The sequence below is a fragment of the Vombatus ursinus genome, unplaced genomic scaffold (genome assembly GCF_900497805.2).
Source record: "Vombatus ursinus unplaced genomic scaffold, bare-nosed wombat genome assembly UNPS02009205.1, whole genome shotgun sequence".
In the NCBI taxonomy this organism is placed as follows: Eukaryota; Metazoa; Chordata; class Mammalia; order Diprotodontia; family Vombatidae; genus Vombatus; species Vombatus ursinus.
The window spans coordinates 28393987-28414377 of record NW_020948983.1 but is presented as its reverse complement, the minus strand read 5'-3'; the positions used below and the strand labels follow the sequence as shown (position 1 = coordinate 28414377).

General features: G+C 39.5%; 1 protein-coding gene across 1 annotated transcript in view; it reads right to left on the bottom strand.

The window, feature by feature from the left end:
- RASGRF1 (Ras protein specific guanine nucleotide releasing factor 1) overlaps positions 1–20391 on the bottom strand; it is a 201742-nt gene that overhangs the window by 77019 nt on the left and 104332 nt on the right. Inside the window, exons 6-8 of the mRNA XM_027851440.1 lie at positions 12310–12389; positions 7625–7818; positions 5742–5851 (exon numbers count right to left, since the gene is read on the bottom strand). Coding sequence (XP_027707241.1) covers positions 5742–5851; positions 7625–7818; positions 12310–12389 — 384 coding nt within the window. The remainder of the gene's footprint in view (positions 1–5741; positions 5852–7624; positions 7819–12309; positions 12390–20391) is intronic.

Genomic DNA, 20391 nt, shown 5'->3' with positions numbered 1-20391 from the left:
GAGTTAGAAGAGATCTCAGAGACCATCTAATCCAACCCTCTCTTTTTTTTAACCTCCTCTTTTTTCAGATGAACAGACTGAGGCCTAGAGAGGTGCAACAACTTGCTCAAAGTCACTCAGAAAGTAAATGACAGAATTGGGATTTGAACTTAGATCCCATGACTCCAAGTTCAGCAGGAAAGTACTGAACTCTTGCCACTGAACCACGCTGCCTCAAGAAAGATAATCTTTTCAGCAGATGGCTAAAAGCATTTCGTTCGAGGAGGGCCTCAGTTGATTGTTTTTCTTGACTTTATAACATCCTAATTTATGAATTATAAATTCATTTTGGCTTATGTACAATAATATGGTTAGACTAGTTTTTAAACAAACCCACCAGAATTTTTTTTTCTTCTAAATGTATAAAGAACTGATCAAAGTAATCCCCCTGGGAAGTTAAACCTTTATTCCAAAGATATTGCCATTGCTCAAAACACTTTTTGCTTTTGAAAACCTCTTTTGAAAGTGCTTTGTGAGCCAGCAGCGTATTTCACTGGATAGCTTTCACAGGGGCAAACCTTGAGGGAGGCATCACAGAATCTCAGGGTGGGAAGGGCCTTCAGACCCATGTAGTCTTTTCCCTGCCTGTATAGAAATCCCTCCTACGAACGTTCCTGACAGCTGATCTTCCAAACTCCGTTTGAAGACCTCTAGGAAAGAGAAACCCATTACTTCTATAGGCAGTCTGCTTTACTTTTGGTCAGCTCTAATTATTAGCAAGTGTTGCCTTTCAGTGAACCTAAATCTACTTCTCTGTAACTCCTGCCAGCTTATTCTAGTTCTGCCTACTCAGGCTAAGCAGAGCACATCTAATACCTTGTCCACATGGCAAGACTTCAAATACTCCAAGCTATGTCTTCTCTTCTGCAGAGTAAACAACCCTAGTTCTCTGAGAGTGATGCTAGAATGGCATGATCTCTAGTCTTTCCACTATCCTGCTTGCCCTCTTCTGGACGTGCTCTAGTCTGCCAAAGTCTTTCTTAACATATGGTACCAAGAACAAAACGTGGCTCCAGTTCCACAACACCCTTATTTTTTGAGGGTGAATTTGCTTCTTGCAAACAGCCAAAAGTTGCTTTGTACTGCATTTGGGGAATGATTTAAGTCAGATTTGTCAAATGCTTACCTGCAGGCCAGCCTGTATCACTCCCCAGTGTGGCCCTGACCAGATTAAAATGCGATTGGATGACATTTAACAAAATAAATAGAGATACAGTAAAACATAGATAATAATATGTTTTAAAACTAAATCAATATGCAGACTTTGGGCTTGCCTATGGAATAGTGCCCCCTGTTTCTATTTGAATTTGAGACCACTGATATGGGTGATAAAGTTGGGAAATGTCATTTTGAATCAATAATTATCGCAGTGTGGTGTGGTGGTTAGAGAGCTGAACTCACAGATCTAGTATTTATCCCTATCCCTAATGATGAGTGACTATAAGACAATGATATTCTGGGTAGTGGAAAGAACCCGGGATGCTTAGGACCTGGATTCTGATCCTAGTTTTGCCATTAACTTGCAAACAGACTTGCCATTAACTTGTAAACCTTCAACAAGGCACTTGATAGAATCCAGAGCTGGGAGGAACCTAAGGAGTCTTCCATCATTTTACAGCTGAGAAGACTGAGGCCCACGGAAGTGAAATGACTTCCTGAAGGTTACAGAAATAGTCCATGGCTCAGCCATAATTTGAACTTAGGTCCTTTGAAACCAAGTTCATTATTCTTTTCATCAGGTCATATTGCACCTCATCTATAAATGAGGTCAGATTACATAATTTCAAAGCTCCCTTCTAAAATTCGTTCCTAATAAAATTCTGGTTTTTTATGTGCTGTCAAAACTAGTTTTGAGGACATTTCCCAAATAAGAGTTTTGCAAATGGTTAAAATAATAGTGGCATTATTGGAATGAGTATCTGGACTCCAAAGGAAACAATTTTGGAGGACAACATTTATGGTTTTTTTTTTTGGTAAGGCAATTGGGTTTAAGTGACTTGTCCAGAGTCACACAACTAGTATTATGTGGCTGAGGCCGGATTTGAACTCAGGTCCTCCTGACTCTGGGGCCAGTACTCTATCCACCATGCCACCTAACTGCCCCAGCAACATTCATTTGGATGTGCAAGATTTTCAAATTGAAGAAACAGAGGTCAAGGGAGATGAAGTGATTTGCTTTACTTTTTCAGTGATAGAATATGTTAACGGATACAGTAATTTTGTTTATTGGCATGTGTGTAATGTGTTCAGTATAATGGAAGCAGTGTGGCATGAGGTGTTAGATCTGGGGTTAGGACACTCTGGTCAAAATCTTACCTTAGGCACTTTCAAGCTGACTGTGAGGCAAAGCACTAAGCTCCCTGAGTCTTAGCTTCCTTATCTGTAAAGTGCTGGCAATAATATGCTAGTTAGCTTACTGAGTTGTGAAGAGAGGGCTCTGCAAACTCTAAAGAATGATATAAATGCAAGTGATTACTATTCCCTTGAAAATTCTTCAGCTAGCATAACAAAGTAATGCACGAGCCTTATTCTCTCCATGCTAAAAAGGAAGATAAATGGTAATGTGGTGACGATACCCTAGGTAGAGGTCTATTTATTTTCTACTTGCCTGTAACAGTCATCATTCCATTCCTCTCTTTTCATTGCTCAATTTGATCCTGAGCTCTTTCAATAAATATCCCAACTCTGTGTGCATTCCTCAAATTTAGTCTCAAGTCACAACATTAACTGGTCTCTGTGTTATCTGTACAAAGCTCAAATGGGCAGCTAGGTGGTACAGCGGATAGAAAGCGGAGTCTGGAGTCAGTATGACTCATCTTCAAATCTGGCCTCAGACACTTACTAGCTGTGTGTCCCTGGACAAGTCGCTTAACCCTCTTTGCCTCAGTTTCCTTATCTGTAAAATGAACTGGAGAAGGAAATGGCAAACCACTCTGGTACCTTTGCCAAGAAAACCCCAAATGGGGTCACCAAGAGTCAGATGTGACTGAAACAACTGAAAAGCAACACATAGCTCAAACCCACCTTCCTGTCTGTCAGACCAAGATTTGCATGACCTCCCTAACTTCCTGGTCATATTTTTCTCAGAGAAAAGGAGTTAGAGTTTGGACTTACCCCTTTCTTTCAAAGAACTGAAATTACTTTGATTGAAATTCAATCCTCATCTCAGGTACTTCCTAGCTGTGTGATTCTGGTCAAGTCACTTAATTTCTCTGAGCTTACCTTTACTCTCCTCATCTGTAAAATGGGGAATCCTTACTGGGTTATTAATAAGATCAAATGAGACAATTTTTTAAGCAAGCATTTATGAAGCATCTACTATGTGCCAGGTACTTTGCTAAGTGCTTTATAAATATTATAATGTGTGAAACATGCTTTGAAAGCCTATATGTTAGTTGCTATTATTATTATTCTTGTAGAATAATGATGGTGATGAGAATCCTTCACCAAATTCCTCCTGTGATGCTTCTTTATAGTCTAAAGGTTTTGTAGCCTAATCTTGAAATACTGTGTTGGCAGAGCATAATCTCCAGCAGGGTCTTCCAAATTTCAAAGGCCTTGGGACAGGTTATGACCCTTTTGTCCAAGGACCAGCTTAGCTAAATTAAGAGAGGCTCAGCATCAGTGGGTTACAAAGGGATTAGTCTTTTGGCCACAGCCCTCTCCCAAAGACCAAAGGTTGTCTTCCGTGACATAGAGGAGTTGTGATCTACATTGGAGGAAGAAGGTGCCCACATGGATGAAATCACAGCTTTTTCAAAGGTTTGAAGAAATAACAATAAAAACAACAATTTGTGTAGCTGTTTGTTTTTTCTCACTTAGCTAATGTCTCCTCATGCCTTATGTTATTACTGAGAAGGAGGGAGGAATGGATATAATAGTTATTACTACCTTCCTCTGACAATAATATAGGAAATTAACATACCTATGGGCTGGCAATAGGAGACCTGTTTACTATTCCAGGGTTTATCACTAGCAGCTAACCAGTCTAGTTGTGACTTTGGGCAAGCTAATTTTACTCCCTGGGCCTCAATTTTCTCATCTTTGAAATAAGGGGCTTGGGTGAGATCGCCTCTAAGGTTCCTCCCAGTTCTAACATTCTGACTTTGTGCTTCTAAGTAATGATGTACCAAGGTCATGCAGTTAAATAATGGAAGATCTGTGGCTTCATCAAAAACTGCACTCATGAGGCCAAGGTTGACAATTTGATTCTTGATTGGACCAATTAACTTGTCTCTGTTTAAAGTCCACAGAATGTAAGCCAAACCCAATCAGCCATCCTATAAGTATCTAAAATGAGTCAGGGTGAGAGAGTGTGGAGGGGAGTTCTGGGATCTAATGGTAATTTTACTATTGCTGAAGGAATTTTATCACACCAGAAGGATGGTGATCTGCATGAGCCCTGACAAAAAGAAAGTCAAGAAGTATGATTATTTCACTTCTCTCTACGCAGGAGAACAGTATCTTGTCACTGGGGAAGACTACTTCATAATGGAGCAGGGATAATTCTTTAGGTTCTACAAGACTAGACGAAATTTCTTTTTCAACTATCCAGCTCCCTTGCTCTGATTCAACATTCACCAAGCAATTTTCTATTCTTGATTCAATTTTAATAAAAGGGGTACCCTTGATAGCAGCCACAAGTATTCTGGTCATAGGAAAAGAGTTTTCCCCTGACACATCGCCACGATATGCCCTGTTATATTCTCTTTTGTAGTTGTTCAGTTGTTTTTCAGTTGTGTCTCTTTGTGACCTCATTTGGGGTTTTCTTGGTAAAGATACTGGGGTGATTTGCCATTTCCTCCTCCATCTCATTTTACAGATGAGGAAACTGAAGCCAACAGGGTGAAGTAACTTGCTCAAGTGACTTTTTCCCAGATATGATATTCCATCTCCTACCTCTTGACCTTTATATTTGCTGTTCTTCTTGCCTAAAATGTTCCCCCTCCTCATCTCCAATTTGGAGACTCCCTAGCTCCCTTCAGGATTAAGCTTATCTGCCAATTCCTACTCGAGATCTTTCCTGGTCTCCCCAGTTGTTAGCACTTTCCATAACCATACCCCCACTAAAAGGGCCTTGTATTTATTTACTGATTTTTATTTATTGCTACCTTTTGTTTTCCTTCAGTACGACATAAGTTCTTTGACAGCAGGGATTGTTTTCATTTTTTTTCAGTCTCTTTGTCCCCTTTGCTTTGCATAGTGCCTCTTGGTACACAGTAGGTGCTTAATAAATGTTTATTGAACTGAATGGAATCCACCATTATTATTTAATTAATTGGAAGTTTTATAAATGAGTCTGGTCAGTTGTGGCAAATTGCTGGAATTGATTTTCTGAACCTGTAAGCCTGGACTATAGTAACTCCAGTTGGTTGCTCAATTTCTTTTGTACATAGAATATAAGGTTATATACCCTAAAGGCAATCAGTAAATACTGATTGACTCACAGAATCAGCATCCTCTAGACCAGAGATTTGAATGTTTTTGTGTGTGCGTATGTTCTGGATCCTTTTGGTAGCCTGGTTAAGATTATCCCTTATCAGAATGTCTTTTAAATGAATAAAATAAAACACATAAGATGATGAAAGAAAAAAACACAATTGTCAAAAATATTAGAACAAATAAGTTCATGGACTTCAGATTAAGAACCCCTACCTGCTACTCTTTGGGAATATGGTAAGACAAGAGCAGAAGCTTCTTACCTGGACAATTCCTCCAGTTTTGATTTTGCATAATCCAAACTGTTTCGCTCCACATGCTCATGGGGAGTGTGGGCCAGGAGTTCATGTAATGTCAGAATATACCTGGGGATCTACAGAGAGTAGACAGTCAAAGAAGGGCAGACTGACCACAGGGCAATCACAGATACATTAGCTGAGGATCTGAAAGGTTTTGGAGGGAGTGTCATAGCGAGTAACTATAGAATCAAAGACTCTTTATAGCCAGAAGAGGCATTGGAGGACATTGGGCACAACTTCCCACCTGTTGCAGCAATCTGCTCTACAGTGTCTCTAAGAGGAAGTTGTCTATCTTGGATACTTCAAGTGATAGGGAGCTCACTATCTATCAAGTCAGATTGTCTCGTTGTCACACGGTTCTAACTGTTAAGAAGGAAAATGGCACCAGGTTTTCTTCTAAGAGCAATCCTCTGTTTGGTGCCCTGTTCTAAAACCAAAATGAAATCATGCTACCAAAAGAAGGGACTTGAAAACAGAGACTGTTCTATTAGCAAGCCTCAGTTTACAAACGGTTTGTGTAACCCAAGTTGTTTTCTTTATTTGGAACTCAGGGAGCATTTACCCGTAAAAATAATGTTATCATTTATGTAAATATTATACTTTTGTAATGAAAATGAGCAGGGAACAATTCTGGTAATTAAAATGGGAAAATGACAAAAACTGAATAGGACATGAGGAAAAACAGATTTAAATAGAAGAGGAAGTAGGTAGACCAAGACCTTCATAGAGTCTCTAGAGCAGTGGTTTTCAAAATGCTTTTGTTCACGGCATAGTATTCTCTGCTGTGAGAAATCACAGCACACTGAATGTTTAATGTGGCAATTCTATGGAAGAGTCAGGAGATTTGTAGCATTTCTATTCAATAAGTGCAGCTGTTTTTGTTGAGTCATTTGCCAGTTCAAGGTCTCTGTTGTGTTTTGAGATTAGTACATATATGTAATGGTTAAGTTTTGTTTGTTTTGTGAATACTGTAATACTGTACTATGTATGCTAAGTAAATTCTATATTAAACAAAATTTATTGCTGGTTAAGTAAAATTTATTTTAAACACAATGATAATTTTTAAAATCTGCAAAACATAATATTCAAAATTTTGTAGCACATTCATGGCCTATTAATATACTGAAACATATCCTTTGAGAAACATTGGTCTACAGCAAGCTTCTAGGTGCTTTCATTGATTTTTAGAGGTTCATGGAATTTGCTTGGCACCATGTCTAATGTGACTTGAAAATGTATGGATTTCCTTTTGAGAGCAAGAGAAGAGAAGGGGAGAAGAGAGGAGAGGGAGGGAATGGAGGAGAGTGGGGGGGGAGAGAAGGGGAGAGAGGGAGAGAGACGGAGAGAGAGGGAGAGGGAGAGGGGGAGAGAGAGAGGGAGGGAGAGAGAGAGAGAGAGAAAGAGAGAGAGAGAGAGAGAGAGAGAGAGAGAGAGAGAGAGAGAGAGACAGAAGCACAAAAAGAATATACATGCAATGGAGAAAGAGCCATCAGGTGGTGCAATTGCAGCAAGACCACCTGTTCACTATTTGGAGTGAATTTGGGTAAGATCAACCTTAGGATGGGTAACTGGAGCAGGTGGAAGCATGCAGCTAGCTGTTTGTATGCATATTTCAAGTATAGGTCTGGTGTTCATAACTCAGGGAGTCTCTATGGTACCATAATTAGATTTATTAACATTTAATTAGATTTATTACTGATCCCTTCCCTATAAACATTCATTCATTCAGCACCCTTTAAATTCTGGGCACAATGGATACAAAGATAAATCAGTCCTATTTTACTAAAGAATGCTATCTCTACTAAAATTTTTTCTCACTTGTTATGCATTCTAAAAGACCATATTACCTGAAACATAGGATAAGTGAGAAAGGTCTCCAGAGTTCTCTCTTCACAGTCTGGCTTTGCCTCATAATGTTTCAGGAGTTTGTCAAAATCCCTGTTCTGTTTGCAGTGAGCTAGGATCTGCAAGCTGTATTGATGGTTTCTCACAAACTCCTGGTAGATATTCAGCATAGGCAGCAGTATGTCAAATAGGTCAGCTGGAAGAAATAAGTAGAATGAAACTTAGAATTTGGTTCAGTTGTTCTCTTTTCTATTTTGAGTATTTATCCTTTTTTTTTGATTCCGGAACATGCCAAGATTACCCATTTATTTTGCATTGGGGTTTCTTATGGAACTAAAACTTTGAACATCAGCTCTGACAACATGTTTCTCTCCATGACCAAATAAATCACATCCTTCTTCAGAACCTCCAAATTAAAAGCACGTTATAATCATAATATTTAAAAGTAGGAAGGGACCTTGGTCATCAGCTAGTGGAGTGAATCTCAATGTGTGGTTCAGGGAATGTTAGGGGTCCCTGAGACCCTTTCAGGGTAGGGGGGGCTCATTTTAATGAGAATACTAAGGTGTTTTAATTTCTAATATGGTAAATATCAATAGATATAACCCATACAAACAAAAGCTTTTTGGGATCCTGAGTCATTTTTAAGAGCATAAAAAGGTCCTAAGACTAAAAAATTTGAGAAGTGCTAATCTAGTGCAATCTTCTTATTTTACAGATGAAGTTAAGGCTCAGAGAGATGAAGTGATTTGTCCATGATCCTCAGATAGTTGTTAGAAGGGCCAGGACTAGGACTTGGGTTTCTTACTTCTCCCCAGGGCTCCTTCTACTGTACCATGCTCCTTCTCATGGGATTTCACAGAACTTTATCTGTCCTATGCCTCAGTTTATACATTTTGTAAAGCTTACATATAGGCAATCAAGCTAAATGTTCCTTGGCTCACTTCACTTAGGTATCCATCTGCATTGAAAAAAATAAATTTACTTGTTATTTTTTTAATTTATGGAATAAAAGAAGCATTTCCTTAACATAGTACAATAAAAAAAGATGATTGCACATGAAACCATACATTCACTGTGAACAACTTGCTATTTCTTTTAAATACACAACCAAGTTATCATGTAAGTTCCCCCCCCCCTTTTTTCTTCCTTCCACTCAACCTGCCTCAGAGATGGCTACCATTAGACACAAATAGGCATATATATGTAAAATTATTCTATACATACTTCTCTTTATCATTTCTTTCTGTGGATGCAGATAGCATTTGTGTTGGTTTTTATTCTGTGTCTGGGACTATCTCCTAGTACATATCCCCCAAAGTCTCTTGGAAGCAACTTCTTTTATTCTGACTCCAAATCCTACCAACCTCCCCTCCCCCAAGGCTATCCGAGGGGATCCAATCCCCTACTGCAGTCTCCCGGAATCACAGAGTTGTAGAGTCAGAAGGGGCCTTAGGGACCATTGCATCAAACCCATCTCCAATGGGAATCTGTGCTCCCACACACCTGACAACTGGGCCATTCCGCTTCTGTCTGAAGGTTGCCAAGGAGGAGGAGCCCACCAAATCCAAAGGCAGCCCATCCCATCGAAGGATAGCTCTAAGTGTTAGGAAACTTTTCCTGACATCAAGCCTAAACTCCGGCCTCCTTGCACCTTTTACTCATTGCTCCTAGTTCTGCCTTCTGGGACCAAATAGACCAGTCTAATCACTCTTCCTCATGACCCCTCCCCCCTTCACATAACTGAAGACAGCTCCCATATGCCCCTGGGTCCAAAATGCTCAGTTCCTTTAATCAATTCTCACATGGCATGGACTCAAGGCCCTCAGCCATCCTGGCTGTTCTCCTCTGAACATTCTCCAGCTCATCACTATCCTTCTTAGTGTATGATTCCCAGAATATGAAGCAATACTCTAATGAAGTCTGACAAGGGCAGAATACAGAGAGATTGTTACATGGAACCTATGTCTTCCAATGCAGCCACAAATCACGTTAGCTTTTCTGGTTGCCGCATAACGATTGATGCTTGTTGAGCTTGCAGTCCACTAAAACCCCCAGATCTTCTTCAGAGAAACAAATTTAACCATGACAAATATGTTTTAAAAATACCTTGTTCCTACTTCTCACCTCACCTGTTTGTAGCTTTAGTGTGCCTGAAACTCCATATGATCTGCCACTCCAGGATTTTTGTGAAGTTGATTTAAATCTCTGCCTTAAATTTTCGCTTAGTTCTTTTTCAAAAGTTTTGTTGGGGTGCAGTAGGGTGGGGGGGAGTTTTGTTTTGGCATGAGTTTAAACCTGCAACTTGAAGACTGGAAAAATAAGGCAACTTATATCAGAGACAGCTGGCCCAAGTAAGTAGTGGGTTGCCAAGGACAACCTCAACTTCACAAAGAAGTGCTATTGTATGTAATATTCAAGCAACATCTGGCTAGCACCTAGTTTTTAGCTCTTTGGGAGAAGTTCTTCTTTTAGAAAGAAAATCACTCTCTATATGAGAAAAAAAGAGATCTTTGTATTTCCAAGTTTTCCAAGTGTAAAGATGTTTTGTGTTCTTCCTTGTGGGTGGGAAGGAGGAAAAAAGAGAGTAGCCCAACACAACAAGGCAATATCATAGGTTTAAAGTTGGCAGGGGCCTTAGAGACCAACTGGTCCCAACCCCTTCATTTTACAGATTAGGAGACTAAGACCTAGACAGGTTAAATGACTTGTCTAGTAACGATTAGGTAGTAGGTGACAAAGGCAGAATTTGAACTCAGTTCCTCTGACTCCAGAGCAAATGCTCTTTCCTCTGTGTTGTTTTTGTTCAGTTGTGTCCAACTCTTCATGGCCTCAATTGAGGTTTTCTTGGCAAAGATACCGGAGTAGTTCTCCAGCTCATTTTACAGATGAGGAAACTGAGGCCAATAGGGTTAAGTGACTGCCCAGGGTCACACAGCTAGTAAGTGTCTGAGGGTGGATTTGAACTCAGGTTTTCCTGACTCTAGGGCCCAGTGGTCTATCTTCCATGCCATTACTTTCCCCTATACCAGATATCTTTCTACTTCTCTTGTCCCTACACTGACCTGGAAGTTTCTTCCTCGTGCAAGCTGAGAGAGGGAGAGACTGGAAAGTTAAGTAGCTCGAATGCTAAGAAAACACAAATTGAACAAGACACAGGTATGGGGAACCTATGACCTTGAGGCCACATGTGGCCCTCTAGGTCCTCAAGTGCAGCCCTTTGATTGAATCCAAACTTCACAGAACAAATCCCCTTAATTGAAGGATTTGTTCTATGAAACTTGAACTCAGTCAAAAGGCAGCACCCAAGGACCTAAAGGCCACATGTGGCCTTGAGGCCACAGGTTCCCCACCCCTGAAAGAGGGTCCAAAGTTGTCAGAAGTTTTCTCAGGAATCCATAATCAACATCTTTGAGAAGATGCAAGGAAATTTGGTACTAAAATGATCTGGTATTCCAGAACTATTTGCCTGCCACCCCTCCTGCACCCCTCTCCTAATAGCACAAATGTGGTTCATTAAATGTATGGGGGTGGCATGGTTTAGTGATATGTTTTCTTGCTGAAAATGATGGCAGCATGTTATCAAAATGAATTGAAAAGATTGCCATGATTGCTGATACTCAGTAGTCCCTGCCTTTGTTCCTAGATCCTGCATAATCAATTTTTGAGGGTATGTGACTTCTCGGATGTGATTGAGCTCACTGTTAGATGACCCTTCTCCCTTCTCGAACAACTATGGACTTTGATTCATATCCAGCTGTTTTGGCTGCATGTCCTGATAAGTCTTTACCTCTTTGGGGATGTCAAAAAGGCTCCAGCTTACTGAACCAGTATATTTCTGTACAGGGGGAAAGTATGGGTTAGTGCAGGGATGGGGAAACCTGTGGCCTTGAGGTCACATGTGCCCCTCTAGGTCCTCAAGCGCAGCCCTTTGACAGAATCTGTGAAGTTTGGAGGGCCACATGTGGCCTTGAGGCTGCAGGTTCCTCACCCGTAGTTTAGTGGAAAGAATATTATGTTTAGACTCAGTAGAAATGCGTTTGAAAGTCTCAATTCTGCTATGTGCTTACTACCTGTATGACCTTAAAAGTCGCTTTACAGTACCTGTTTTCAGTTTCTTTATCTATAAAATGAGGGTGGTGGTGGTGGAGTGAGGTGGGCTGGATAGTCTCTGAAATTCTTTCAGGCTCAGTGATTCTGTCCAGTCCTGGATTTATCTGCTTGTGAATTCCTGAAGGCAGGAACATATTCCACACCACCAGCAGAGAGATATATGCACACTGTGGCCACTCATCCACTTGTTCTCTTACTATTTTGGAATTTTCTTTTCTTTTTAAAGAAACACCAAATATTTGACTGAGAAAGGGCTTAGGTTTGAAGTAGCTTTTATATATAAAAAAAGTTTAATCACTTCAAACTAGTCTTTGAATTAAGAACAACAATAAAGCCTCCCAAACCTCACTGGGGTAATTCGTGTGGTATTAAAAACTAACTCATCTCAGCCATGAGTCCAGACGCAGAGCATTTACTAGAGGGAATTTTACTTGGTGGTGTGTGTAATAATGTGAGGGGAAAGCCAGCCTGGGCTACAAAGACAGGCCAATAGGTCCTCTGAAATGTGGCCTTTAATGAAGGATGCCATTAAATTAGTCAAATGTCTAATTTCCAAGTGTTTGTCATTACTCACCGAGCACTAATGTTGGCCAGCTGGATATCCGGGCTTTGAGGCCTTGGTAAAAAATCTGATGCAAAAACATGATTGTTTCACTGAAAAACAAAGCACATGGTTAAGGTGGGTTTTCACTGGAAGCAGAGCAAAGCAAAAACACATTTTCTTTTCTTCGATGTGATCCCTGGAGCACAGCAAAAAAAAAAAAAAAAAGATTTCCCCTGTCTTTCAGGAGAATCTCTAGTGGAAAGTGAGCTAGGGAAGGGCTCTTTCTGATAGTGTTTTTTTTTTTTCTGGGAAGGAGAGACAGAATAGCCAACATGTCCTGTGATCATCCTCATGTCTAAAACAACTTATTTCTTTTTTCCGAAACTCCTCTAGTGGAACAGATATTTTTATTTTCAGTTACCCAAAATGCTTGGTACCACAGTGTTTACTGCTGGATGTTCATAAACCTCTGAACTGGAGAACATGTTCACCAGATGCCCCTATTTGTATTGCCCTCCTCCTCCTTGGCAACTCCCTCCCCTTTCCTTGTACACCCACTCCCTTCTTCCATGTCTTATGTATTATCAGCTGGTAGCAAGAACATTAACCTCTGCTTGCTACACATGCACCCAGTGTGCCTTCCCTAAACACAAGTTGCCTTGTAAAGGTAATAGGAGGGCATTAGAAAGGGTCAGCAGAGGTTACTGCTCTTTGTGGTATGGCTGCCCACTAACATCCTTTGAGACTCTTCGAAATTTCTTTATATCCATGCCTGTGTTAATTTATATGGACAATTTATGCACGCTCAGAACCAGTATTTACTTAATCCCTTCTACATAAAAAGGGAAAAGAAATAACAGCAGCTCACAATCTAGCACTTGAAGGCTTACAAAGCTCCTTCATCACAACAACCCTGAGATAGGCAGGGCAAGTATTTTTTATCCCCAGTTCATGGATATCAAAACTGAAGCTCAGTGAGATTAATGACCTGGCTGGTTTCAAATAGTCGAGTGGTGTCAGAACAGGGATTCAGGCCCAATTCTATCTTGATTCCAGGCCTATTTTTTCTATTATACCTCACTGCCTCTAGAGCTCTTCTGTCCCTTCAGGTGATCCTTTTGATGAGACCGGAACCTCATGATTAGAGTTTTTTTCGATAGCATGGGATTTAGCAGAAGTTGGACTCCCCCTCTTTTAAAAAAACCATTTAGAGGCTTTACGAGTCCTGCAAGACAAACTACAGATACACCACCTACAGACACTTGCCTTTGGGGTGAGTGATCATGGTGTCCAACCCCATTACAGCACAGCCACAGGCATGGCTAATCATAAAACCTCAAAGACCATCTTATTTGCAAAGCTGTAAGCTCTTTGAGAGTAAGAGCTGTGTTTAATATTTCTAGGTGACATAGGAGATAGAACTTGGACCTTGAATCAGGAAGCCCTGCTTCAGATGCTTACTAACTGTAAGATAGGGGTAATAAAAGTACCTATTTCCTGGGGTGGTTGTAAGGCTGACATAAGATAGTATATGTAAAGTATTTTGCAAACCTTAAAGCTCAATGTTAATGGTAGTAGTAGTATGATGAAGATGATGATGATGATGCTGGTGATTATATTGTATCCCCCCAAGCCCCTAGTGCAGCATCTTGCACATAGTAGGTGCTTATTTAATGTTTGTTGATGATGAAGTAAAGCCTCAGGATGTTCCTAACACCAGAGTACTTGGGGTTTTGACCAGGTGGTCATTTGAGGACACAAACTCAAAGCAGAAGGTATAAGGAAGAAGGCATTATTTTAATTGTATTCTAGGCTGCTTTTGGATATGGCTATTGAAGATTATGATAGCTATTTTTGTGGGAATTGTTGCTCTAATCTACTGAAGTTCTGAGGACTGCATCATGTGTTTGCTCACACAAGGCTACTTTTCAATCAATCAATCAATCAGTCAGTCAGTCAATAAGCACCTAGAATCTACTATGTGCTGGGCACTTTATACTATATGTTGGAGATAAAAAGACCAAATCAAAAGAGTCCCTGCCCACTAGAAGCTTACATTCTACTGGGGGAATACCACATGTCAACAAATAAATAAATATAGAGTATATATGAAAAAAAATCCCAAGTTATTTAAGAGGAAGGCATTAGGAAGTAGAGAAACCAGAAAAGGCCTCTTGAAGGAGATAGCCTTTTAGTTGAGTATTGAAGGGATTTAGGGATTCCAAGTGGCAGAGGCAAGGAGGGAGAACATTCTCAGCATAGGGGGCAGTACAGCCTGTACAAAGACATAGAGGCAAGAGATAACTTGTCATGTTCTGGGGGAGAACAAGTAGGTTAGTTTGTCTGAGATGTAGAGTGTGTGAGAGTGAGTAACCAGGTAAGATGGAGAGTAGTCAGATTATGAAGGACTTTGTATGCCAGAGGAGTTTGAATCTTTTCACAGAAGTAATAGGGAGCCACAGAAGCTTCTTGAGTGGAGGAGTGACATTCCTCCATTACCAATATACGAAAGACCTGTTCTTTAGTATATCAGTTTGGTGGCGGTTCAAGACTAGAAAAGGATGTCAAGAGACTGGATGCCAAGAAACCAGTTAGGACCTTATTCCCATGCATTGTTATTAAAGTCCTATAAGCTGATCTTTGACTCTAGGACCTACAACTACATAGATACATATTATTCAGTAAAGAATTAAGTCTTCTCAAGTAGACTGTCAGGATGAATTCTTGACCAGATCTGATTCTACTCTGCTATAAAGTTTTTAGGAATTATTATTATAATACCTAGCCCAGACTCAAATTCTTTTCAGTTTGTTAGATGCCAGAAGATTGGTACCCTGTGGGGCTGGGAGGGGAAGAGAAGCACAGTCTTTGCTGTTTGTATGGTCATCTATTCATATAAATGTGAAGCAGTATTATTGATACTTATTGATATTGAGGGCCATTATTGATATTAATTATTTAAATTGTTGAGAGGTAGTGGGGCATAATGGCTAGAGTAGTTTTGGAATTAGCGAGGACTTGCTTCAATTCCTACCTATGACATAAAATGAGTTGGGCAGTCCTGCGTAAATGACAACCTTCTGGTTTCTCAGGCAACTCTCTAAGATGATGTTATACATGAGCCGCTAATTTATATCGGTAGAGGAACTTTTCATGCCAGAATTCCCCCACACTAATGAAATCATAGGTTCAGATAAAAACATTAAAATACTTTGTTATTAAGACAATCGTTCACATTTATGCAATAATTACACAATAGGGATAATACATGAACTACTCTATCACAGAGTCAATCAACCCACAAGCATTTATTAAGTACTAAACTGGAAGCTCTCTCTGTATTTTTATATAAGTGTCAGCTATTAATAATGTTACACTTTATTTGGATTTAGCCACCATGTCTCAACTGTCTTCTGATTCTGTACTTAGAGGCTTCTTCTCCCATTGGTGAGTTCTTCTCAGAATCTCCATTTTAAAGAAAGGCTCTATACCAGTTGTCCCCAATAATCCAGACTAAACCATCATACCTCAGCTGCCTCCTGATTCTGCTCCTATGAATCCCTTCTCCTATTGGTAAGTTTTTCCTGAACCTCCATTTTGGGCCAGGGTCCCAGACCAGTCTTCTCTTATTATTTAGACTTAGCCAAGAGGCCTCTATAAAGGCCAATCTCCCGCCTCCACATTTCAGCTCCCTTTATGTGTGTTATCTTCTCCCATTAGAGTGTAAGCTCCTTGAGGGCAGGGGCTGTCTTTATTTTCACTTCTATTTGATTTTCCTGTGCTTAGTACAGTGCATTGCTCTTAGTAAGCCCTTAGTAAATGCTTGTTCCCTGACTGCCTGATTTAGCCTTTCTGATAGGATCATAGATACAGAACTCAAGAGACCTTACAAGTCATCTAGCTCCCTCATTTTACAGATGAGGAAGCTGAGTCCAGGAGAAGTTAAATGACTTGCCTAAGGTTATACAGCTTGTAAGTATCTTCATCAGGACTTGAACCCAGATCCTTCTAAATCCAGTGCTCTATCCATTATACTATTGTCTCTTAATGTTATTAATATTTTGAATGGTAGTTCACACCTATAGCTTAATATTTATATGATACTTTACAAATTACAACACATTTTCTTTATAACAATCCTATGAACCAGATAACATAAGTGTCATTCTCATCTTGTTGTTGCTGTTGTTGTTCATACTTCATTTTCATTTGTTTTTTTTTTTTTTTTTTTTGGCTAGGCAATGGGGTTAAGTGACTTGCCCAGGGTCACACAGCTAGTGAGTGTTACGTGACTGAGGTTGGATTTGAACTCAGGTCCTCCTGACTCCAAGGCCAGTGCTCTATCCAGTGCACCACCTAGCTGCCCCCATACTTCATTTTCAAAGAGGACCAGTGACATCACTGATGATGTCTTGATTTGCAGATGAATTGGATTTAAGTAAGGCAGAGTTGCATAAAGTCATCAGCTTCACTCTCTTCCAGAGTCACACAGTCCAGTGGTAAGACAAAAGTCAGGATCCCTGGCAATGGCCCAGGATGCACAGATGTTAAAACTGAGCCCCAGAGAAGTGAATTCTTTTTTCAAGGCCACACTTAGTAAGTGGTAGAACCAAGGAATTGAACCCAGGTCTGTTGATTCCAAGGCTAGTGCTTGTTTAACTATTATAGTCACAAGCAGTGGGAATGAGGAACACTGGCAGCAAGGTGATCCACTGCTTTGATGCTTAGGGCAAAAATGAAACAAAAATTAAAATTGTTCTATTTATAGCAAGAAAAAGAAACAATTTGGTATTTAATTATTTTACTTGGTCCTCGCCTGTGGACCATCTTAGCAATTTGTTTTTAATAAGACTTGTCAGCCTACTTAATTCTGAATGCCCATATGACTACTGTGGCTTGTGTCAGGGTACTAGTAATTAGCTAACACATTTTTACTTAATAGCATGCTGTTATTTTTATTAAGAGCTGTAGGCCTCCGGAGCTTTGAATTCACCCTTGTTACAGAAAGGACTAGAACACCAGAAATACTCTTTTGCATCCTCTGCTGAGAGCAGGTGGTTGTCTTTTGCCACTTTTTGCTGTTGGCCTTAGAGACGGCATCAGAGTCTCTAATTCCCCTCTTTAATAATTATCATTTGTAGGGAGGATGCTGCATTCCTTCTCTAGAGTCCACTCCATATGAGCTCACTTTGGGAAGTTACTATAGGTCACATTATTAGTTATCACACTTTATAGTAAGTATGTCATCACTAGAAGGGACCTTCATGAAAGGTCTGTTAGTCCACATCCCTGCATTTCACAGATAAGCTATAAGGTCTAGAGAAATGATGTGACTTGCATAAGATCACAAAACTAGTGAGTGTCAGAACCAAGAATTAAATCCTAAGGGAAACAAGAAGAGAAGCCTCTCCAAAATATGGTGCCATTGACCACCTCCTCCTTCTTGAAGCTCTTTTCTCTCAGATCTCCTTGCTTATGATCTGATTTTCTTTGCATTGCCTTGCTTTTATTTACATAGCATTTCTCCTTTCAAAGCATATTTAGTTCCTTCTCCTCATCTTAGTGCTATGAGATGGGTAGGGCAGATATTTTTATTTCTATTTTGCAGATGGGAATAGTGAGGCAGAGAGAGGTTAAATTGCTTGTCTAAGGTCAAACAGGTTATTAAGCTGATCCCTCTGATCATTGGTGCAGCCCAATATGCACAGCCATGGGACACCGCCAAGGACTTCTAAAGCCTGTGCAATTTTCATGCTGGCTTTGGTCATGAGTGATTTGCTTTGCTTGTCCAAACAGTCTAGGTTCACCAAACCCCTGCCAGGCATCCACTTTCTTTGGTGATCCTCTAAGGATGAGGAGATAGAAGTATTTTGGGGGGGAGGGAGAGAAAAGGGAATTAATACATTTAATTAAAAAATGTAAACTTTTCAAAAATTGCCAAATCTAGGGAATTTAAATTAGCTTATTTGTGGTAAAATAATTTTTGGAAAAACATTTAGAAAAAAATTAGGAGCCTATGACTATGAGCGTTTTACTCATCTCTGTGGAATTCTGTTTTTCTATCTGTAAAATGGGGGTTGTATTACATCAGTGATATCAAACTCAAATAGAAATGGTGGTCACTAAACTGTACATAAGGATCCATGCTGGCCACGTATTAACTTAGAAAATCACATATGAATGACATTTACATTCCATTTTAATTTTACTTATTTTGTTAAATATTTCCCAATTACATTTTTATCTGGTTCAGGCAGGCCTCAAGAGTGTCCTGGGCTATGTGTTTTATACCTCTGGATTATATGATCTTTAGGGTCCCTTCTGGGGCTAAATATTATGATGCTATGAACTTATGAAGCTAGAGATAGTTGTAATTTCAACAATGTTAAAGCTTCCTGAAGGTCTTATTCTGATGGCACATCATGGCTTGGAAATTGCCCTGATTCTCAAAGGCAATGCCAGTGGTCTACAAGCTCTGACAGGTTCTACTAATCTCAAAAGACTTGGAGTATAGTGCTGCCCACAGACAGTCTCTGCTGTAGGAGAACCAGGCTAGCTGAGTAAAATGGGTTTACCTCCAATAGGTTGGTAAATTACTTGAGGACAGGGACTATTTTTTAGTTATATCTTTGAATCTCCAGTCCCTTGTACTTTTTATTTTGAAGCCAGACCTGTGACTTCATCAAGGGAAGGAATTCCTTATGAGAGATCTCTACCAATGCTGCTTAGCCTTGACTCTGTAAACATGCCTTGTTCAAGGTCATACTGCCTTTATGTGTCTGAAGCAGAGACTTGAACCCAGGTCATACTGACTCAAAGACTGGCACTCTGTCTTCTATACTATGCCAGACAATCATACTTTTTTTTTGGTTAAAATTATGAAATTGAATTGAATGTTTTTTTTACTAGTGATTTAAACTAATTTAATTTAAATTAATTAATTTAATTTAAATCAAATCAGAGAACTGAGTTGTAGAGTTGGATGGAACTTTTGGAGTTTTCTAGTTTAATCGTCTACTCCATACAGGGATCTCTTCCAATTACATGTAAAGATAAATTTTTAACATTCATTTAAAAAAACTTGAGTTTCAAATTATCTCATTCTCTCCCTCACCACCCCATTCCCAAGACAGTAAGTAATTTGATATAGGTTATGTATGTGCAATCATGTAGAACATACTTTGACATTAGTGATGTTATGAAAGAAGAAACAGGCCAAAAGAAAAGAACCATGAAAAAAACAAAGAAAGTGAAAACAGTATGCTTTGATCTACATTCAGACTCCATCAGTTCTTTCTCTGGATATGGATAGCATTTTCTATCATGAATCCTTTGAAATTGTCTTAGCTCTTTGCATTACTGAGAAGAGTTAAGTCATTCATAGTTTATTATCATACAATGTTGCTGATGCTGTGTATAATGTTCTACTGGTTCTGCTCATTTTACTTTGCATCAATTCATGTAAGCCTCTCTAGGTTTCTATAATATTGTTAATGCAAGTTTATCTATCTTCTGCTTAACTTTTCCAATGATGGGACCTTTATAACCTCACTAAGTAGTCTATTTCATTTGAGGGCAGTTCAGGTTGTTAGAAAGTTCTAACTGCAATATTCATCCTCATAATTTTCACTCATTGGTCCTGGGTCTGTTCTCAGGAGTTTCCAAGAAAAAACATGGTTCCCAGTTCCCTAACCATCTTGGCCATGATCTAGTTTGTCAATATTCCTTTCAGAATACGATGCCTGGAGCAGAGCATAATTCTCCAGATGAGGTCTGACCAGTGTGAAGTACAGAAGGATTATTGCCTCATATTTTCTGGACACTCTACCTTGTTAACAAAACTTAAGTCTGTTATACAGCAGTTTGGGGCAGCCTCATTGTACTGTTGAAATGTATTGAGTTTACAACTAAATTAACTACCTAGATCTTTTAAAAAATATGAATGGCTATTTAAGTGAAATCTCTTTCATTCTTCATTTGTATAATTGAATTTTTAAACCTAAGGGTAGGAGTTCATCACTATTAAACTGCTTTCCAGGCTGTTCATAGGTTTTTGGACTCAAATTCTACTGCCCAATGTATTAGAGATGGACTATAATTAGAGATTGACAA